This window comes from Coregonus lavaretus (genome assembly GCF_964263955.1).
Source record: "Coregonus lavaretus genome assembly, chromosome: 14".
NCBI classification, from domain to species: Eukaryota; Metazoa; Chordata; class Actinopteri; order Salmoniformes; family Salmonidae; genus Coregonus; species Coregonus lavaretus.
In genome coordinates this window covers 20885851-20909281 of record NC_140001.1, presented here as the reverse complement: position 1 = coordinate 20909281, position 23431 = coordinate 20885851, and the positions used below count along the sequence as shown (strand labels likewise).

Genomic DNA, 23431 nt, shown 5'->3' with positions numbered 1-23431 from the left:
CAGTATTATCATTTATCCAAAATATAATACATTTATTGATATCTCTATTTGTATATTTTACAAATTGTAAGAAGTTGTTGTATTTATAAGCGTGCGTAAAATGTGCGTAATTTCGAAATAATTTATGGGATAGAGTGGTGCACTGCTAAGACGGATGAGGGGAACCAGCAGCACAGGGAGAGGAGGAGTCTACCAGCTCTCCTTGAGCCCGATATACTCCTCCCTTCTCTCTGCAACAGCCCGTTCCCCCCTTAAAACCCTTGGCCAAACCCCCGCCCCATCACTCCATTCTGCCTGTTTTTCCATACGGTACAGTCTGAACACACGGGCAAGGAATGGAGATGGAAAGAAGCCAGAGCAGCCTGTCCTCCACGGACTCCCCTCACGATCCCTGGTAAACTTACCTTCCCCCGTCGGCTCTACCTAGTCCTGAGATCGGATACACCTTCAAGACAAACCCAGGAGTTGAAAGAAACTGCATATTGGAGTATTGAGATGAAGGAGAGCATGCTCGCACTTTTTGTGTTGTTGGTGGCACTGCTCGTCTTCAAAGCGAGACCGCTCATTTTTGTGGACAGAAAATTTATATTTTGGTTTTAATAACGGTGTTATAACTTATAATAACTTATATAACGGGTCGACATTTCTAAATAATTTAACTGTTATCATTACCTAACATCAAAGCTTACATGTTACAGTTACACTTTCATGTTTTCTTTTCTTTCTTTTTTTTAGCAAAATGTTCATAGGCGGTCTCAGCTGGCAGACGACACAAGGTAAGCTTATTCTCGCCTCAAAACTTGATCGAACTTTAAGCCGTTTATTCTCTTATATAATTCTCAGTTATGAAGCTGCTTTAAAGACAAAGTGAGAGTTGGAAATAAGAATCTGTAAAAGTCATTGTTTTGATTCAAGATTTCTGAAAGTGATGAATGAGTTGTGCTACTTGTAGGCTACTACTCTCGATTGCCGTCTATATAAATTAAATCTGTTGTCTAATGCTGAAATCAAAGCCTCATTCAACACAGATCAGTAGCCTACACGGGGATATAATAAAGAATGTCAAGTTGAAAATAAACCAAGCCTAAAGTCATTCGAAACAACTACAACTGGCCTTAGGCTATAAATCCGTGAAAAATTTGTGGCATTTTGGAAAAGGAGTTTACACAGTTCTGATCAATAAACCTTGGCAACAGGCTATTATTGTTCAAGACAATAATTGCGCACTTATAACATAGAAAGATAGATTTTCTAGCATCCCTTGAGGGATGAGTGTTCTGTCATTGGATCATAATTGACTCTCTTTATGCACTATGTTGGTTGATGTAACTTTAAGGGAGTCTGTTCTGAATAGGCTGTCATTGTCAACTTTAAACATCCCTTATTTTATGTTCTAATTTCTGGACACTGGACAGTAGCATTGTTGATGTCTGAACACAATCACAGACTGCGACCATCAGAAAGTTTAACAATGGTGGCTACAATTTTGCCATAGTAGGCTATATGTCACACGCCACCTGCTGTAGGCTTATGCTACAGACATACAACCATTTTTTTTTTATCTCACAATTTGTTTTCTATTATTATTTCAGAGGGATTGAAAGAGTACTTTTGCAAGTATGGCGAGGTGAAAGAGTGCATGGTGATGCGGGATCCAGTTACCAAGCGCTCGAGGTGAGGGAGGCGTCCGCGGTGCAGCGCCCTTTCAGAAAAGCCCGCTTGGTCACAACACAACAGTTCAACTGCTAGTCATGACATAGGCCTAGTTCATTCATATTCAGATTATTATGTGTGTCGATAATTTGTGTTTGATGATTGTATATTTTGATATTTTTTTGAAGGGGTTTTGGATTTGTCACTTTTGTTGACCAGGCCGGTGTGGATTCAGTTTCAGCAGTAACCAGGCATGAGTTGGATTCAAAAACAGTGAGTTATTAAATCACGAAAAGTATTAATGTAGACTAGCATACTCTTCTAGTCTTATCCGTTCCATTTTACCCAATACTACAATACATGTTTCCACTCTCAAGAACTAACTAAAACATTATTGCATATGGCTGTAGCAGTTTTACCCATTTGAATAGTATTTTAGACATACACTACTTGTTTCTACTTTTTTCAAGTTCTTACATTATCTCTGGGAAATAAGTCGAATAGAAATAAAAAATGAAGTAAATATAGCTAGGCCTACATTATTGCCTTTACATGGCATTATTAAAGAAGTTGCCATAACTCACTTTAATTTAAACAAGACTAATAAACTAGGCTACTAGTAAACTACTTTTGAATGCTATTCCCAAGTGTTCTTCACACATGAAGTGTAATGGGATCTAAAATCTACATGTTGAACCATGGAGGAAAGCTCAGGAATAGACTGGGCTACAGAATGTGCTGTCTCTTTCCCTCACCCTCCCACAGTGAAATGGTCAAGAAAGTGTTACTCAGTGTCAATTTCCATGGTAACTGGGGGTCCCAGACAGGGTTGTGCTCAATAGCACACTTTGCTTCATAGCAAACTCATCATCAAACTTTCTGCATGCTGTTTTGTGTTTCAGTTCGCAAGTAATTTGTCCCTACTGTGAAAATTACCTCAATAACTGTCTTATGTGAACAAATCTATGAATGAACTTGTGCCTCTGCACCCTGAAACCAGTAATCTACAGATGTGATGTAGTTGGGGCAAGATAGTGATATTCCCAACATTGTCATATAGGTGCTATTCCATAGGGAGTGTCAGAATAACCACTACCATATGGAAGGGCATTATGTTTCAGACATAACCTGTTTCTATGTGTACATGTGCGTGAGGGAATGCGTGTAACTTGTGTTTGTAAAACTCTGTTGTGTGTGTGTGTCTTTGTCAGTAATGAATGTGGGTTGGTCTGGGAACAATGCTGCCCGTTGGTCGCCATAGGGACGGCTGAGTTCCCCCTTACTGGGTGGGAGTGGTGACGGCTGTGAGTAGATCAGTGATGGCTGGGGGTAGATCAGTGATGGCTGGGGGTAGATCAGGGTATTGAAATGTGTTGAGGCTCTTTCTTCCAATTTGTGTTTGGAGCGGGACACCATCTCAATATATCTACAGATACACACAAGGAAGATTTGTAGACACTTAAGAGGACACCACTCAGGGAAGGAAGGAAGGAATAAAAGGGGTCAAAGTTAGGGTGGAGCGCTTTATGGGATGGGAACGGTACAGTTTCAAAGTAGATTTAAAAAAGTCAGACCAAATCAAAAGTTACTGCAGCTGTCTGATTTGGCGTGATGATAGTTCACTTAGAATGGGGGCTTTAATGGTTTGTTCCCATGGCTTTTTTGTCTCCATGACACCTCCCTGAAAGAAAATGGACACAAAATCAACATATTTGAAAATGATCATTCCTGCGATACCAAACTAGCCAACAGTTTAAGCTTATAGCACAACCCTAGCGCAGTAATAGGTTAGATAAATGTGATGTCAGCTGGAGGGAGCATGGCTGAGTGTGGTTGGTAACAGGGTGGGACTGTGCTCAGCATGGATGGTGCTCTGTGGCATCTTTAGAGTGTGTGTGTCTGGCAAGGAGAAGGCTCAGTGACCAGCGGCAGGGGTGGGATGGTGAGTAGAGTAGGCTTTAGTTTAGAGAGAATACCCTGCCCCCTCTCCTCTCCTCTCTCACAGCCACAGGCAGGTTATCCTGTTAGAGAGTTCTCCAGTGGCAACAGAAAGAATGTGCCATGCTCTGACAAACTGAACTGCTCCAGGACAAGAATGGAGAGAGGTTTACGGGAGAGTAGAGGGCAACTATTCTCAGAGTTGGAGAGGAATTAATGGACTTTTATTTGTAGCTGCTATCACACTGTCTGCTAGTGACTTGAGTAGCCTATCTACCCATCTATGCAGAATTATTGTATTAAGTTGTTGTAAGATTATAGTAGCTCCCCATGGTGTCTACAACAAAATGTTATTGGGTCCTAGTTGACACAAGTTGACGGAGGGGGATGGGCTGGTTGGCTGCTATGGGGTTTTGATAGAGAGGGCCCAATCTGAGTGACGTTGCACTCTGCCTTAAAGGTTTAGAATAGTGTTTGAGGGAAAATGAGTTTTATAAGATATTATGTCATCCTACATTTCTCCAGCATAGCTTTAGCACAAGGATACTCCAATAGGCAAATATACAGTATATTGATGATAACAACAGTAGTTCAATCTCAAGTTACAGAGTGTTAAAGACCCCTGTAGCTTGTAGAACATATTCTGTCTAAACATGGAGAACTGTGTCAGTCGGACTCAGTACTGAATATGGATGTCATTGGTGCAGTCCCACACCTGCTATGCACCCACAAGGCAAGTGCTCAGTCCTAAGAAAATGAAAATATTAACCTGTCCTAAAAATTGTCCAGGTCAAATCAAAACAGTTTGAGACATCCTAAAATCAATAATTCTATTGATTATAGAATACGATGTTTCAGTTCACCTTAACGTGAAGAGACTAACATGCTGACCCAGGAGGAAGAGGAGGAGGAGGAAGGGAGGGATCACCCCATCTGTGATTAGTATGGATCTACAAAGCAGCTAATAGGATTGAAGGAAAAAAGCTTGGGTTGTTCTTCTGAGTCACAGATATTTTACTTGACAGTGTGTTTGACCCCTGAGTTGGTGTGTGTTGCTAACTAAGACCGGGTCGTGCACCTCACTAACTGTTGCCTATGGTTGGACAGTAATTGATCAATGGGATTGTTCTGATTTGATAAACCCCCTTGCCTTGTTGTTAGGCTTAGCTCTGTGGACAGTGGGGGTGAGCCTGGGTTACGGCCTGGCCTGTCTCTCCAACACCAACACCTCTGCCACGTTTAGCATGGTCCTCTCATACTGGAACTGTTACCATCTAATAAATATGTCATCATTAGATTTTTTAAAGCAGGGTGTTGTTCAATTTACATGATTATGTCTGTTACTTTGTCATAAATATAGAAAAGGGGGGCATTTAACTTTTTTTCATATCAATTCTCTATTCGGGTCATTCATATTGTTTTCTAAAATCCTTTTATTAAAAAGTTACCTCACCTGTCTAATGTCCGTATTTCCCCCCATGGATGTGTGCTGGTTGCTCTATGTTGATTTTGTCTGTTTGTGTGTGTCTGTTTGTTTGTTTTTGAATGTGCACAGGAGTGTTGGACATCAGGAGGGTTGGTGACCGGAGGTGACTATCAGAGTAGTCTAGAGACCATAGAACTAAACAGTAGACTCTGCATCCGATACACCATCCAGTCTAGAGACCATAGAACTAAACAGTAGACTCTGCATCCGATACTCCGTCCAGTCTAGAGACCATAGAACTAAACAGTAGACTGCATCCGATACACCATCCAGTCTAGAGACCATAGAACTAAACAGTAGACTCTGCATCCGATACTCCGTCTAGCCTAGCCTTCTCACTCTGCTCTATAGAACCTGCCGTGATGTCGACACTATACATGTAGACTAAACACTGTACTTTACTCTGGTAAACGCATGTGGTTTACTATAGAGGCTCTAGCTTTCTACTGTAGTTCTGCTCTACCCTGTCATGGTTACGGACTAATATAGTGCTCTTAGCACTGTACTGTCTTACTGTCTCGTAGCATAACAACAGTACAGCGTGGAGTAGTTTAGTCGTTCTTTAGTTCTGTTAGATCAGTATAGACTAATACTATAGCTAGAGGTCTCCAATTGCTGTACTATAGTCTCTATAGTTGCATATTTTTGTCATGGTGTAGTTATTCTTTATTCAATCTGAGCAAATGACTATATTGTAAATGTATGAATTCAATGGGTTTGGCTTTTGTGTGATACATTTCATGGTGAATCTACAATTGACCTGACAGTTGATGTAGTTGCATTGTTATTATATTCATTTAGTATTATTATCATCATAAAATGTCCAATATTTCAGCCTCTGCACTGTAAGTGATAGCTTAGCTCTCACGTTTACGGATGCTTTTAGAGCAGAGGTCAACACAGTGGAAGAACTGTGTGATGAAAACACTATGAAATGTTGGTTTTTAAATAGCGCACGAGATCATCATAAAGTCTTAGCGGGAGAGGGAGGCAAAAACAAACAAACACAAACAAACAAAATGAGTCTGATGTGCTGTCAGTGTGTGTGGTTGATGGTTCTCTCCTCTGTCTGCGTCCATCCATTCTCCCTCCTCGTCTTCCTCTTGTTCTGTGCTGTCGCTCCCTTTCTTAAGCTCACTATGTCTCTTTCTCTGTCCTTTTTTGTGGAGGTGAGATGTGTTTGTGATTGTAGTGCCTGTGTAAGATTCCAGGAGATCACATGTCACATGTTGGTGATGAGAGGAGGAGAGGGCTGTGGAAGGCAGACAGGCCGGAGAGGAGAGGCACCTCTGTGCCTCTGTCACTCCAACATTCCCACACATTCCACCGGCACAAGCACACCAATAAACCAGCACTTCTGAGGTTGGAGCAGTGTTCATTACATCTGATACCAACTCTGGCTAGTGCACAGTGTAGGCCAATGGGGTTATTGTTAGAATGAAGTTAAAATTGGAGTTACTTAGTTCCAAATCTACCAGCAGATTCTTTCAAATCAAAACATTTATTTGTCACATGCTTCGTAAACAACAGGTGTAGACTAACGTTGAAATGGTTACTTACAGGTCCTTTTCCAACAATGCAGAAAAGAGAACATTTCTTCAAAGAGAAACCACATTTTATACTCAACATTTTTTTCACCTTCTATGCCCCACCTTGTGGAAACAATTATCCCTCTATCTATCCTCTACTTGGCTTATTGCTCTAGCTCTCATAATGACCTATGTACTGGTGCAGCATTATAACCCAAACAACCATGCTAAGGAACCCTTACAGGATGAGGCAAGGAGCAGCACCAAAGAGACGATAACCATGGACTTGGTTCACACAGATTTACCTGATTGCTTGGGCTAGTTTATCTGTATTGAGCTGTGTGTATAAACAGGCCTTTCTCCTCTTAACTCCCTCCTCTAGATTGATCCGAAAGTTGCGTTCCCTCGTAGAGCCCAGCCCAAGGTGAGTGAGCCAGTCTAGTCATTATTTGTCAGGGCTTAGTCCTGTGAGTCCAGTGTGAATGACATTGCTAGGAGGGAGCAGGTTAGCCTGTGCTTGCTGTGTTTAGCTTTTCACATTCTATCTGGGCTAATGCCTTGTAATGAGATGAACATGACTGCTGCTGTGACATCACTGTGCTCCATACACTCTTATGTGATCAAGTGGCTTTTGTTAACACCTTATACAGCACAATAATGTACATTGTATATTCTCAAGAGCCTAAAGTGTATACGTAAAGTTCACCTGCATTAATGCTGATTGTGGTAGCAGAAGCAGTTTTCTACATAAGCAGTGCAATAGTATGTTAATAATGTACTGTACTGTTGGTCGTGATGGCATAAAGATCAACATAAAGTCTGACCATTTTGTGGTTATACATGGGCAGAGCTATTTCATCTGACTCCTTTATTTGTCATGCAAAGTGGTCTTTTAGGAGCTTTAGGGGAAATTGGAAACATGCCTGCTGGTGGTTTTTCCATTGGCACCTGAATTAATTTATAATTTAGACGAAACACATGAGAGATGATAACACAAGCATATGATGGACAATACCAGGCTACCCAACTACAGTCACCGTTAATGGTTCATCTTAATCCATGGTGTTATCACAGTTACTCATTCATTAATTCATTCTCCATCCATTAATAAACTGACCCATTTCCCCTTGCAGCTAGTGACTCGGACCAAGAAGATCTTTGTTGGAGGTCTGTCCGTGAACACGACCATCGAGGATGTCAAGGCATATTTCGACCAGTTCGGAAAGGTAAGCAGCATGTGGGCTAGTGTTGATATTGAAATGTGAAGATCTTTATTTGTTTATTTTGCTAGCTAGGTAGTTAACGTTAGCTAGCGCTAGTCGGTTGTACCGGCCACAATCTTTTTTTTAAATGGTGTGCCAACATTTTTTTTTTTATCGTTATAAGTCGTGATACATATACAGTGCATTTGGAAAGTATTCAGAACCCTTGACTTTTTCCACATTTTGTTATGTTACAGCCTTATTCTAAAATGGATTACATTGTTTTTTCCCCCTCATCAATCTACACACAATACCCCATAATGACAAAGCAAAAACAGGTTTTTAGACATTTCTGAATAAAAAATTAATACAAATGAAATATCACATTTACATAAGTATTTAGACCCTTTACTCAGTACTTTGTTGAAGCACATTTACAGCGATTACAGCCTCATAGTCTTCTTGGGTATGACGCTACAAGCTTGGCACACCTGTATTTGGGGAGTTTCTCCCATTAGTCTCTGCTGATCCTCTCAAGCTCTGTCAGGTTGGATGGGGAGCGTCACAGCACAGCTATTTTCAGGTCTCTCCAGAGATGTTCGATCAGGTTCAAGTCTGGGCTCTGGCTGGGCCACTCAAGGACATTCAGAGACTTGTCCCGAAGCCACTCCTGCATTGTCTTGGCTGTGTGCTTAGGATAGTTGTCCTGTTGGAAGGGGAACCTTCGCCCCAGTCTGAGGTCCTGAGCGCTCTGGAGCAGGTTTTCATCAAGGATCTCTCTGTACTTTGCTCCGTTCATCTTTATCTCGTTCCTGACTAGTCTTCCAGTCCCTGCCACTGAAAAACATCCCCACAACATGATGCTGCCACCACCATGCTTCACCATAGGTATGGTATTGGCCACGTGATGAGCAGTGCCTGGTTTCCTCCAGACGAGACACTTGGTATTCAGGCCAAAGAGTTCAATCTTGGTTTCATCAGACCAGAGAATCTTGTTTCTCATGGTCTGAGAGTCCTTTAGGTGCCTTTTGGCAAACTCCAAGCGGGCTTTCATGTGCCTTTTACTGAGGAGTGGCTTCCGTCTGACCACTCTACCGTAAAGGCCTGATTGGTGGAGTGCTGCAGAAATGGTTGTCCTTCTGGAAGGTTCTCCCATCGCCACAGAGGAACTCTGGAGCTCTGTTAGAGTGACCATCGGGTTCTTGGTCACTTTCCTGACCAAGGCCCTTCTCCCCCGATTGCTCAGTTTGGCCGGACAGCTCTAGGAAGAGTCCTGGTGGTTCCAAACTTCTTCCATTTAAGAATGATGGAGGCCACTGTGTTCTTGGCGACCTTCAATGCTGCAGACATTTTTTGGTACCCTTCCCCAGATCTGTGCCTCGACACAATCCTGTCTCGGAGCTCTACGGACAATTCCTTCAACATCATGGCTTGGTTTTTGCTCTGACTTGCACTGTCAACTGTGGGACCTTATATAGACAGGTGTGTGCCTTTCCAAATCATGTCCAATCAATTGAATGTACCACAGGTGGACTCCAATGAAGTTGTAGAAACATCTCAAGGATGATCAATGGAAACAGGATGCACCTGAGCTCAATTTCCAGTCTCTTAGCAAAGGGTCTGAATACTTATGTAAATAAGGTATTTATGTTTTTAATTTTTAATACATTTGCAAAAAAATTCAGAACCAGTTTTTTTCCTTTTTGTCATTATGGGGTATTGTGTTTAAATTGATGAGGGAAAAAAATAATTTAATTGATTTTAGAATAAGGCTGTAACGTAACAAAATGTGGAAAAAGTGAAGGGTTCTGAATACTTTCTGAATGCACTGTAGAATCGCAAAACATGTTGTATCTGCACCTAAGTATTGTGATAATGTTGTAGCTTGATGTCCCTGGCAATTCCCAGCCCTAGTACAGTGGTTCCCAAACTGTGGGGCATGCCCCCCTAGAGTCGGCAGGGCGGGGTGCGGGGGTCCAGCTTTCAACGTACTTTTGAAAGTTGTAATAGTAGAATGCACAAGGTGCAATTTCGAAATTGGGTATTACATCATCAGTTTTCCTCTTTTCATGTCAGTCATTGCATACCTTTGATATTTGAGTGACTCAAACATTACAACAAAATCTTTGGGCTAAAAAACTTTAGCTGACATGGGCTAGTTGATCTGGACATTTCTGACAAGTTATAAATAGCTCTCTAAGATTTTGTTGTAATGTTTGAGTCACTCAAATGTCACATGAATCCACATTAGACATTGCAAAATGTATAGAATTGCAAGAAAATTTGCTTTAAAACTGCACAATTTTCTCTGCACCCCATCACAAAATGTGTAGAATTGCAGGATATAAGCTTTAAACCTGCAAAATGTCCTCTCTGCCAACAAGAGGGGTGTGAACAGTTTGTGTTATGAACAGTGCCCATAGAAATAGACGTGGCGGGTGCGCAGGGGGGCGGGTGCGGGATGTTCCTCAAAAGTTTGGGAGCCCCTGCCCTAGTAAACGTGTGTGGATCTCATAGCCATTAAAACCAGTAGATAGTAATAGCGCTGACGTCATCCACGTATTCCTATGGGAAACTCCCGATGGCGCATGAAGCCGGAAGTATTTGAATTTGAAGGGTGCCATATTGCTGAAAGGCACCAAAAAATCGCTAAATATCATGGTGAAAGTGGCCGTAACTAGCAAAGGATCATGGTCGATGTAGTAATTTTCATCAAATGTAGTACTCAGAATAGATCACTATTTAATTAAATATCTCGATTTGTAGCGAACTTTAAAATAATTCACCTTGGGGATCGAACAAAACGGTCGTCTACATTTTGCCCGTTCTGCCGATCGTAATTTACATATGCTTTCTAGGGCAGACCAAGGCTTTTGGCACCGCTAGTTTCTACGCAGTAGCCGACCAGCAGAGCTCCAGACTGGACACTGAACCTGGTGGATCTGTTTCTCAGACTTTGTTGTTGAGGGGAGGAGTGAGTGGATATGAGATGAGTGTGATGTTGCATCCTCCTCCATGGCAGTGTTTTCCTCAACACATCTTTGTTGTTTAGATAAAACTGATTGCTGAGGTAAAGGTAAAAATTAAGTGGAATAGAAGAGTTGCTTTGGAAGGAAGGAGAGTTACTTGTGGGAGGGGTGGAGGAGAAGAGTGATAGAGAGAGTAGAACCAGAGTGGAGAGGCTTAGGGAGGTATGAAGCACTAGGCTAAGTTAGGGAAAATAGGGAGGAAAAAGTTTTGGAGAGGGAGTGAGTATTGCAATGGTGGGGAGGGATTATCAGAATCTGAATTAATCTGATGTAACAGCTGCTTCTACCCCAACCCCCTCCTGGCCCGTTACCGTGGTGACCCGGCTTGCCCATTGTCCCCAAGTAATTCAGCGGGCAAGGGGTGTTGTGTTGAGGGTGGGGGGTGTGTCAACCCAGGAGTTGTGTAACAATAACACTCATCGACCAATGGTCAAAACAGACCCAAACCAACATACTTTTCACTTCCAGTCTGTCTTCAGTTCATAGATATTTATTTTAATATCCATAGTGTACTCAGTTTTTACTCTTCCCACCATAGATTCCAAGGGCTTTGAAGTGCAGACTGGAGAGAATAAATGAAGGGTGAGTGAGAAAAAGAGAGGGGGGGGGGGGGGAACTAGGCCAGAGAGATGGGATGCAGGGATTTAGTGGGACTATTATGTATTTGAACAAAGCTAGGCAAATATGTTGTTAGTTTGTACAGGAGTTCAGTATTTACAAGGAGGTGCGCTGTGGTGCACTTTTACTCCTCTGTTGAATCTTCAAAATGTTCTTACTTTTTGTTGACACTGTACCTATTTTAAACAGGCAAAACTTGAAATAGTGGCCGCAGGTAACCTACGGACGTAGGTAAGGTGCAATTCAATAGGAAATCAGATAAACCAATGAGCCTGGATGCTAACTAGATTAGCTTTCAACACCAGTAATAGGCTGAGGCAAAGCTCATTTATGTAGTTTAGTCAGCCATTAGTCAGTCTAGTCTAGTCAGTCAGGGCAGAGTTTGATTATATAATATTACATTCAAAGTCTTGATAGTTGAAATGGTACTTCCTGTATCTATCACATACTATACTATATGTGACACATGAAGTGCTTCACTCCCAATCATAAAACAGCATGAATGGAATGAGAGAGATAGAGAGATGGATGGATTGAGAAATGTAGGCTCCAGCCATCCATGGAAGTTCCGGATTAGACTGCCTCACTGGACCTTTTGTATTCTGTCCTGCTCTGGACAAGGGGGTGGAGAAAGAGATGGGTAGAGAATGACAGGGAGGATGAGCGGTGGAAGAGGGAAATGTTGTCCAGTGCGCCATTAAAATGTCCCGTATTTGAAATATCTAGCTTTAAAGGACAGTTATTGACTTAGAAACATTTAGTTAAATGAGGACATTATTGACGTTTTAACTTTTAATTGCACTGGGTGCTTGTGGTGAATCTCTGTTGATTATTCTATGGCACATGTGAATAACATATCTTAAGTGTCAGTTCTGCCTTCTTGCAAGTTGTAGATTTCAGCATATAATTCAGCTTCTATTTCAGTACAGTTTAGTGGTGTAAACCGTGGAGTGACGTTGTCTGTGGTGTTCCATTGCTGTGTCATGGGGCTTGGCCTAGAAAGAGGCAGTCCTGGTTAGGGAGACAGGACGGGTGATAGGGAAATGTCAGAGTGGAAGGAGTCAGTGATTTGAGAGGGCTAAGACCAACAGGTCTTATTTCACACTGGCTGGAGGCGCTCCTCCCTCACCCTTGACCTTTCTGCGTGCAAGCTGCCCAATGATGTCCCCAAGCACGAACACACACACACACTCTGACACACACACACTCACTGACACTAACACAATGTACCAGTTCTGGGTGGAACCATATAGGCGTGTGAATGGTTGTGACAAAAAGTTAGGTGGAACCATGTGCACCTGTCAATGGCTTTATTACAAACTCAAACTCATCAGATATGGAAAACACAGATTCATTTAGGAGTTTATTTGAATATAGGAGTTTATTTGAATTATAATAGGTGTGTGATATTTCATGCTTTTTTATTAGATTTTGTATTGGTCCGTGTTCAGTTGAAGGAGATACCTGGGTCTTTGCACTGTGAAGGGGGACAGAGAGGGAGAGAGAAAGGGCACAAGGAGAGGAGGAATTATGGCTGGCTGTGCCAACAGACAAAGCCTCCACACCTCTTTGTTCTCTTGCTCCCATTCTTTGTCTCTCTCTGTTCTCCTCCCTCCCCATTTTGTCCCATACTTTCTATCTCCACCTCTATCTCACAATACTGTATCTTCTCTCTCTCTCTCTCTCTCTCTCTCTCTCTCTCTCTCTCTCTCTCTCTCTCTCTCTCTCTCTCTCTCTCTCTCTCTCGCTCTCACACACACACTCATCTCTACCTCACCATGGTCTGTACCCGTATTCTCGCCCCAGTCCCTCTTCCTGTCATCAAACACTATACTTGCCCACATTTTTACCTTATTGTACCCCCTACCACTCTCTCTGTTTCTCTATCTCTCTCACTCTGTCTCTCTCTCACACACTTTCACACATTCTCTCTCTCTCTTCACAAATAGTGCTTGTTGCCCGATAAAGCTCTTTAAGAGAACTTCTTGCACAATTGCCATGGGAAGGGCAAACTTTCGAAAGTAGGGGGAACGAGGGTGGATTTTTCGGAGAGACTGCGACAATGCAGTTCAGAGGCAGGAAATCTAACAAAGAGAAACAGTGAAGGGTTTCTGATTTTGTCGTGAATCAAAACCTTTTCTAGCGATCATCTTGTGTCCATTCATTACAAATGTCCCCTCTTAAGGTTTTTTCAGTTTTTTTCTTCTTATCCTCTTCTGTGCTCCCCTCCCTCCTTCCCTCTCCTCCTTTGTAACCCCCCCCCCCCCCCCCCCCCATTCTGCCGCTTCTGTCCATCTGTTGCTGAGCCTCCCTGCAGAACTTGAGAAGGGATGAGGTCAGACAATATGGTGCGAGCATGCGTTTCTTGAGGTGATATGTATACAACTCTGTGTTTGTCTCCTCTAGGTTGATGATGCCATGCTCATGTTTGACAAGACCACCAACAGACACAGAGGTGAAACTCCATCTCTGTATCCTCAACAAAAAATACATTTACATTTTAGTCATTTAGCAGACGCTTTTATAGTTACTGCATTCACCATAAGGTAGCTAGGTAAGACAACCACATATCACAATCGGAGTAAGTAAAACTTTTCTCAAGAAAGCAACTATCAGCAAAGTCAGTGCTAGTAGGATACCCCCCCCCCCCCCCCCCGTAGGCTGAGCAGGAAGAACTGAGCAGGAGGAGAGGAACGAGGCTAGGCTAATTAGTCCGTTAATCGGGATCAGGATAAAGCCTCCTTAAGCTCCTCCTCCCCACCCTGGGACTGATCGATTATGACAGCCCACCAGCTTTACTGGGCTGAGGGAGGAGGGGAGGTTCGTTGGCCTAGCCAGGAGGGATGGGAGGGAGGAGGGGATGAGCCAGGAACAGCGCCCCAGAGGGGGGAGGGTGCCAACATTCTAAGCAGTTATTACAGGACCTAATACAGGAGGTGGTTAGCAGTAGTGCATTAGCCCCACACTCTAACCCCCTGGAGACAGTAGAAGGGATTTACCCAAACTTGGGTCTGAGATGTTCAATAATGGGAACAAGGGCTTTAATCCATTGTGTCGTGCACAATACTTCATGAGTTGACCTTCCTCACATACATTATTTGTATTTTGTCTACTCCAGGATTTGGCTTTGTCACGTTTGAGAATGAGGACGTGGTGGACAAAGTGTGTGAGATCCACTTCCATGAGATAAACAACAAAATGGTGAGCTAAGAAGGCCGTAAATCAATCCTTGGTAATTTATACACAATGTTATTGTGAGAGGTGTAGTTGTTGACTGTTTGTCCCCCTCGTGTGTTTCTGACAGGTGGAGTGTAAGAAGGCTCAACCCAAGGAAGTGATGTCACCCATGGGCTCGGCCAGGGGGCGCTCTCGGGTGATGCCCTATGGCATGGACGCTTTCATGCTGGGCATCGGCATGCTGGGTAAGCTCATAGTAATGTCAACGATGATGATGTGGCCCCTTATATCTTGTTACCCCATATCGTCAAATGACTGTGGAACACTGTAAAGAATCTTCTCGTAATATCATATTTTACATCAGGTGGAGATCATTTACCACAGAAAGTACAACCGCCAGGGGACAGATGTCATACTCTTTATAACATCATCTCCCTTTAATAAGATAATTCCATGCTTGAGCCTGCCAACTGAAAAGTCTATTAAAACATGTAGTACCAAATTAGTTTAAGCGGTACCCTGGAATTTATGCAATCTATGGTCTTAGGGTAAAGTAGTGCTTGTATGTGTGTAATATTGATATTTATGAGACCTATAATAGGATTTAGTGGTTAAAGGGATAGTTCACCAAATGACACATTGTTTCATTACCGTGTAAGCAGTCTATGGACAAGGTATGACAGAAATCCATGCTTTGGCTTAGTTTCCCTGGCACTGTTTCCAAATGCTAACGTTTTAGCATTTGTGGCACAAATCCCATTGAGGTTATGGTACCGATATTAGCATTTTTCACCAATACATGGATTGCTGTCATACCTTATCCAAAGACTGCTTACAGGGTAAGGAAACCAACATGTCATTTTGTCATTTGGGGTTATATGACATCTACTGTTCAGTCTGAGAACTGCAATATTCACAATGACATTGGCAGGACAAGGGTAATTATAGGCAAGGGTACAGTTGTTAAGTTAGTTCAACTGTGGGCCGAGCATACATACACAAAATATCCTATTGGCTGATCTAGAGAATGTAATTGACTGTATTGTTTCTATGAACCTGTTGTTACATTGACAGTATCCTCTTTCACAGGCAGGGGGCAGCACTGTTTCACTCAAACACAGACCCATGACTGTCCTTTCACCATAGGTTACCCAGGGTTCCAGGCAGCTACGTATGCTAGTCGAAGTTACACTGGTATCACCCCTGGATATACCTATCAATTCCCTGGTAAGAACCTACTCCACCCATTCATACTGCCTTGAGTCAATCATGGCGTTCCCTGGACCGTCACTGAGTAGTAGAGGAGTCCAATCATTTGATGATGGTTGTGTAATTCGTAGGGTTTATTCATTTTCACTTGGTGTGTGTTTAGACTCGTCATACTGTAAATAGCTCCCACAAAACACAGACAAACTATTTTACCAATACACAAACTCATAAAGCACTCTGTGTGTGTCATTGGCTGCTTGTAAATATCAGGGAGTGGAATTACATATGCTTTGCATGCTTTTTGTGTGATTGTAAGTGAAAGAGAGAGAGTGGGTGTGTTTGTGAGGGGCAGTATATTCTTAATCCATCCTAACGTATTAGGCTTGTACAACCAGTTAAGCGAATGAATTCTTCTGCTAAGTCAATCTGCCACTTCCCATTCCCTCTCTTCTTTCATTCCTTCCTCTTACTCCATCTCTCCAGCTCAGTGTTGTGTTCCCCTGTTGTCACCCTAGTTGTGTGTTCTCTGCAGGTGTGTGTGTGTGTGTGTGTGTGTATGGATGAGTGTGTCCCTTGCCTCGCTGGTGGTGTGTTTCAACAGCACTCTGATGTTTTTGTTCTAGAATTCCATTTAGAGAGGACCCCCCTTCTGACATCATCCCACCCCCCTGAGCTCACAGGTCAGTCCCTCCTCTGGCCTTTACAAGCAGCATGCTGTCAGTCTGCTACACACCCCTTTACTGTGCTACAAACCAGTTATTACACAGTGACACCAGTTATTATGCAGTAATTACACACTACAGAGTCGTGGGTTTGCTCTCATCAGTGTTTTTGTTAATGTACCTTGCATCACTATGTAGCTCCATATGTTAGAGTTTGACATGATGTCAATGATTTTAAAAAAAATCTGACTGACTTGTCTAGAGAGGTCATGTCTGTTTTTCTAGCCTGAGCTGGATTTGTAACCTGTTGTACCTCCTCCTCCCTGTCATCCTCAGCCATTCCTCTGTCGGCATACGGACCAATGGCAGCAGCGGCAGCAGCAGTAGCTAGAGGTATGAGGCAGTGGTGGTCGGGCCTTTTAAGATGAGGGAGGACGATTATTTTCATGAGCATGACCTTATTTCTCTTACAGCATATTGAATGACTGTCATTCATATTCCATTCACCCAGCTCAATGTAACATCAATAGGTTAAGGCTACTACATGATACTCAGATTGCTACAACCTAGCCATCAAATTAAAGTTTACAATGTACAGTGGGGAGAACAAGTATTTGATACACTGCCGATTTTGCAGGTTTTCCTACTTACAAAGCATGTAGAGGTCTGTAATTTTTATCATAGGTACACTTCAACTGTGAGAGACGGAAATCCAGAAAATCACATTGTATGATTTTTAAGTAATTAATTTGCATTTTATTGCATGACATAAGTATTTGATACATCAGAAAAGCAGAACTTAATATTTGGTACAGAAACCTTTGTTTGCAATTACAGAGATCATACGTTTCCTGTAGATCTTGACCAGGTTTGCACACACTGCAGCAGGGATTTTGGGCCACTCCTCCATACAGACCTTCTCCAGATCCTTCAGGTTTCGGGGCTGTCGCTGAGCAATACGGACTTTCAGCTCCCTCCAAAGATTTTCTATTGGGTTCAGGTCTGGAGACTGGCTAGGCCACTCCAGGACCTTGAGATGCTTCTTACGGAGCCACTCCTTAGTTGCCCTGGCTGTGTGTTTCGGGTCGTTGTCATGCTGGAAGACCCAGCCACGACCCATCTTCAATGCTCTTACTGAGGGAAGGAGGTTGTTGGCCAAGATCTCGCGATACATGGCCCCATCCATCCTCCCATCAATACGGTGCAGTCGTCCTGTCCCCTTTGCAGAAAAGCATCCCCAAAGAATGATGTTTCTACCTCCATGCTTCACGGTTGGGATGGTGTTATTGGGGTTGTACTCATCCTTCTTCTTCCTCCAAACACGGCGAGTGGAGTTTAGACCAAAAAGCTCTATTTTTGTCTCATCAGACCACATTACCTTCTCCCATTCCTCCTCTGGATCATCCAGATGGTCATTGGCAAACTTCAGACGGGCCTGGACATGCGCTGGCTTGAGCAGGGGGACCTTGCGTGCGCTGCAGGATTTTAATCCATGACGGCGTAGTGTGTTACTAATGGTTTTCTTTGAGACTGTGGTCCCAGCTCTCTTCAGGTCATTGACCAGGTCCTGCCGTGAAGTTCTGGGCTGATCCCTCACCTTCCTCATGATCATTGATGCCCCACGAGGTGAGATCTTGCATAGAGCCCCAGACCGAGGGTGATTGACCGTCATCTTGAACTTCTTCCATTTTCTAATAATTGCGCCAACAGTTGTTGCCTTCTCACCAAGCTGCTTGCCTATTGTCCTGTAGCCCATCCCAACCTTGTGCAGGTCTACAATTTTATCCCTGATGTCCTTACACAGCTCTCTGGTCTTGGCCATTGTGGAGAGGTTGGAGTCTGTTTGATTGAGTGTGTGGACAGGTGTCTTTTATACAGGTAACACGTTCAAACATGTGCAGTTAATACAGGTAATGAGTGGAGAACAGGAGGGCTTCTTAAAGAAAAACGAACAGGTCTGTGAGAGCCGGAATTCTTACTGGTTGGTAGGTGATCAAATACTTATGTCATGCAATAAAATGCTAATTAATTACTTAAAAATCATACAATGTGATTTTCTGGATTTTTGTTTTAGATTCCGTCTCTCACAGTTGAAGTGTACCTATGATAAAAATGACAGACCTCTACATGCTTTGTAAGTTTTTTTTTTTTTTTTTTTAAGTAGGAAAACCTGCAAAATCGGCAGTGTATCAAATACTTGTTCTCCCCACTGTATATAGCTTAGTCGGGGTCTCAACATACTGTTGAGAGTTAGAATAATAGGATGCACAAGGTGCAATTTAGAAATGTGGTTGTGCATCAGCAGTCACTCAATTAGCCCAGCTAAAATGTTTTTGATTGGTAAGTTAGTCTAGCGGCCAGCTATCTTAACTTGTAGTAAGCATGGTCGAATTACCGACCGGCATTGATCATCAGTTATCATATTATAACTGCAAACATTTGCCTCCACCCTATGGCAAAATGTATAGAATTGCAGGAAAGTAGCTGTAAAACTGCACATTTTTCTCTCCACCCCATGGCAAAATGAGTAGAATTGCATGAAATTAGTTATAAAATTGCTAAATCTTCTCTCCGCCCCATGGCAAAATGTGCAGAATTGCAGGAAATTAACTTTTAAACTATTTTTTTAATTTCTCTTCGCTGTCACGAGGGGGGCCGCTAAAATGTACTAGATTCATTCTCTGATCCTTTGATTGGGTGGACAACATGTCAGTTCATGCTGCAAGAGCTCTAATAGGTTGGAGGACGTCCTCCGGAAGTTGCCACTATTACTGTGTAAGTCTAAGGAAGGGGGTGAGAACCATGAGCCTCCTAAATTTTGTATTGAAGTCAATGTACCCAGAGGAGGATGGAAACTAGCTGTCCTCCGGCTACACCATGGTGCTACCCCAGAGTGTGATGTTGAGGCTACTGTAGAACTTAATTGTAAAACAGTGTGTTTTAATTAATCATTTGGTAACGTGAATATATTTAGTATAGTTTTATCTAAAAAGGATAACTTTTTTAATGTTTCACTATTTTTCTGAAATTCACTGAGGAGGATGGTCCTCCCCTTCCTCCTCTGAGGAGCCTCCACTGGTATGACTTGAAACCTCTTTCATCTTTATCTCTGTCAGGGTATGACTGAATGGAGAAATTGTCCGTTTGTTGTACAGTATTTCTTCTGTGTACTTAATTGTGTGACTGTCCACTTATTTGCATCTGTATTTGGTATTTTAGGCTCTACCCCCTCTCGTTCGGGGGGGTTCCTGGGCACCAGCAGCCCTGGGCCAATGGCAGACTTATATGCAGCAGCTAGTCAGGAGTCTGCTGTCAGCAGCTACCTCAGCGCTGCAAGCCCCTCCCCAAGCACTGGGTTCGGCCATAGTCTGGGGGTAAGACACAGCCCTTATCACGTAGGTATTTTAGACCCTATTAATTTTTGGTAATGCAAACTATCTGTTCAGTTTGTCATAGGAAGAATATCTATGTTACATAGCAGTGCTTGTAAGATGTTGATCTTGGCACGTGTTTAAAGATCGAGTGTAATATCAAATCAAAGTTTATTGGTCGCATACACAGATTTGCAGATGTTATCGCAGGTGCAGCGAAATGATTGTGTTTCTAGCTCCAAGAGTGCAGTAATACCTAGCAATACACATATAATCCAAAAAGTTAAAAGAAAGAAATGTTGAAACCAATCCAATTAACAATCCAAATGCAATCTATGCATATGTACACAGGATTTATACAAGATATACTAGGAATGATATGTACAGCGTGTTAGAGTGAACTATGTCAAGAATCCAGAATATAAATATATATGCGGTGTGTATAAACAGTGAACTAAAATGCAATGTACAGTAGTAGAAATATTAGAATGAGCTATGTCAAGAATACAGTGTATAAATACACAGTACAAAACCCCATAGCAAAATGGATAGAATTGCATGAAATTAGCTTCCGGACCAGAGTTCGGAATATAAAGAATATATATGAGAATGGTGTGTATAGACAGTATGGTCAGTATGTGAATAGAAAAGGTGTGTATAGCATATAGAATGAGCCTTGACAAGAATACATGATACACATATAAAGTGCGTAAAACAGTATGTAAACATTATTTAAGTGTCCAGTGTTCTATGTACATAGGGTAGCGGTCTCTAAGGTGCAGGGTAGAGTACCGGGTGGTAGCCGGCTAGTGACAGTGTCTCAGTGTCCATTCCTTTGTTATGACTGTATGAGCATAAGATTCTGTCTGTCATTGTGTGACTTTTAAATGAGAGTCTATCTATACTGTCTATTTTGACAGACTTTGCTGGCACATTTGGTGAGGGTTGTGTTATTGTATTGTTGAGTGTGATATTGGTGATGTTGAGGGTGTTGGTCGTTGTGTTGTGATGACTGGGCGCTCCCTCTAATCTCTCCTGTGTGTCTGACTGCTCTCTACAGGGCCCTCTGATTGCTACGGCTTTCACTAACGGCTACCACTGAGAGAGTGAGTCTGCTGCTACACCACCAACAGGATCACATACTCAGAAGAGTCATGTTCCATTCAAATGAATCACTCTAATTGACTGTACATTTATTGTAAGGAATGTATAGATATGTTGTCTAATAGAAACATGGAAATAGAATAAACATGGTCTCTATTTCTCTGCAGGTCTGTGACCTGAGAGATGGAAGGAGTTGAAGCTGCTTTGAGCTGATCTGACATGTCTCTCTATGGTTACTCCTCTCTGGCTGTGTGACCATGCAGTTTGAACCCTGACCCTTGACCCCTGATGTCCCTTCCCCTCCTCCCACTGAGTATCTCTCTTCTTCCTGTGTTCTGTCTTAACATCACCTACTGTCTAACATGTTACTGTATTTAGCAGAAAGGAACAACAACCTTTAAAACGTTTCTGCTTGTATTAGAAAGACATGCAGATAATTCTAGCTACTTTTTTCTTTTGTTTTATTTCACTTAAAAGTTTAGTGAAAATTGTAATGTAATCTCATATGTCTTGATTCTTTGTTTTGATTTTTGGTACATTTTTGTTCAGAAGGTGTTTTATTGAGAGGCGGAGAGGGAGAAAGAGTGATCTCCAGGTACGAAATATGTGAAGGACTGGAGCAATACTTTCTACTGAATAAGTGTATATTTGTCTTTTAGTTCATACTGAATTTTAACAGAACATTTCTGATTAATAAATCAAATTTTTAAAATGTATTACAATGTTGACAAATGCATGTCTTGGTAGGTTTTTAGCAAACATTTGTTATACTAATAATGATCAAAGTAACAAAATTGATAATCATGAGTCTATTTCCAGTTAGATTGAACCGTGCGATGTCTGTTTTTGTAAAATATTGTAAATATAACTGTCTTTTGGATTCTGCAAAAAATGAACGGTGTTGGGAGGGCAGGGGGAAATGGTGAGATGGTATTTGTTTTCAGCAGATGGTTTTGTAGTTTCATTTATCCTGTTCAGTGTTGGAAACCCAGACTGTTCCATATCATAGTATCATAGAAACGGGGGGCCAGTCATTATCACAGTGTTTCTGTCAGTCAGTTTTATAATTCCCTTTCCACTGGACAACATTCATGACACTAACATTAAGTTATGATATAGTTTTATGGGAGGGTTTATGTGCTGGTTTATTACTGATGTATTTGTTTGATTCATAATATTTAGTTGTCTGAGTTGTGAGACTGGCCCAGGTCTGTCAGAGTGAAAGGGTTTTCTCCTATACTGTGAATTCACCCAGGAATCCCTTTTATCAGCACTGGGAGAGAGAAAGCTTGAGATGTTACATTAACGTGGGGGACGCGAGTGTTGGGATACTACTTTAATATGAGAAAAACTAGCTGTTTCTTTCCTCATTACTTGGTACTGTGTTATTTTATTGTTGTTTTAGAATTATCATTTTTAATATGTAATGGTTGTAAAGGAAAATGAAGGACAAGTATGCAGAAAGTCGTAAAACAGTTTCACAATGGTACGATTTCACGACTAAATTCTTCTGCAGATTGTGTTGATGCGAGTGAGTGCGCGTTTGTGTGTGTGTGTGCATTGTATGGCTATATGTGGTCACACTTATTGGCATCAGGTGTGAAACATATTGTCAGGGAATGGATACATTGGTGGTAAATGTGAATTTATTACTGCTATTTTTGTTTGTTACTGAACTTCCTTGTCTCTGTCGGTGTGTGGAAGGGATTTGTTCATTCCGTTCATTGCTAAATTAACATTATCTCAGAGGTGGTCCTGAGGCTCTTCCATGATGAGATTGTTTGTATTTCTCAACCCCTCCACACTGACAGAGACACTACATATCTACTGGGTGATTCAGACTGTAGCCATGAAACTCATAAGAAGCAATATACTTTTTAAAGAGAACGCAATCATTTTGTTCAGAAATGTTACGTTGTTGCACTGGGAGGTCAAAATAAAGTGTTTAATGTTATGGTTAGTTTAAGAAAAAGAGGCGCTGTCAATTTCTATCACCAAGTTGTAGATTTTGATATTTTTCTAAGCCTGCTGATTGCCACGGTGTTGCAGCCTTTGGATTCTGTGTTTACTCTGAAAGGTAATGTTCTTGTCAACACTGTAACCCTCTTTCAGTTTTTTTTCTTCCTGTTCTCTTTTTTTCTTTGGAAAAATACTTTTTAAAATTCCTAATAAATTATTTTAAAACATTCCATTTATGCTTTGTTGTAACTGTCTTTCCAAACATTGTTTTCATGAAAAGGTTTAGAAACCATATGAGAGGAGGAAGGGAGGGGGTAGTAATGGATTGATTTTCAAGCTCCAAAAGGTGTAGCTACATAAAAAGTAAAAACAGTGACATAACATGACTAGTATACTGTATGTCAGATATAAAGGGATTGCAGTCTCTCCATAGACTACTTTCAAGGTTTGGAAACACTCAAGCAATTTAATCATTTAGGTTAACTAGCCCCAAT

General features: G+C 41.8%; 1 protein-coding gene across 4 annotated transcripts; it reads left to right on the top strand.

Annotated features, from left to right (window-relative positions):
• The first annotated feature begins 300 nt into the window (after positions 1–300).
• Positions 301–23167, top strand: LOC311141800 (RNA-binding protein Musashi homolog 1). 4 transcript variants are annotated; one of them, XM_084177268.1, is made up of 15 exons: positions 301–394; positions 736–776; positions 1593–1674; positions 1842–1926; positions 6989–7030; positions 7740–7832; positions 13862–13910; positions 14574–14656; positions 14760–14877; positions 15779–15859; positions 16465–16521; positions 16840–16896; positions 19723–19877; positions 20935–20980; positions 21146–23167. In XM_084177268.1, the coding sequence occupies exons 1-14, from the start codon at positions 336–338 to the stop codon at positions 20974–20976; spliced, it is 1044 nt and encodes a 347-aa protein (XP_084033394.1). In that variant the 5' UTR covers positions 301–335; the 3' UTR covers positions 20977–20980; positions 21146–23167. The 4 variants fall into 4 exon arrangements, with proteins under 4 accessions (XP_084033394.1, XP_084033393.1, XP_084033392.1 ...); XM_084177267.1 differs by having other exon boundaries at positions 19723–19898; XM_084177266.1 differs by having other exon boundaries at positions 15722–15859.
• The last annotated feature ends 264 nt before the right edge of the window (positions 23168–23431 follow it).

Excerpts from the sequence above, each read along its gene's own strand:
- LOC311141800 (XM_084177265.1), top strand. The coding sequence starts at position 336 with ATGGAGATGGAAAGAAGCCAGAGCAGCCTGTCCTCCACGGACTCCCCT. Across the intron at positions 1,927-6,988 it reads ATGAGTTGGATTCAAAAACA|ATTGATCCGAAAGTTGCGTT; the intron begins GTGAGTTATTAA and ends TCCCTCCTCTAG. Across the intron at positions 19,899-20,934 it reads TAAGACACAGCCCTTATCAC|GGCCCTCTGATTGCTACGGC; the intron begins GTAGGTATTTTA and ends TGCTCTCTACAG.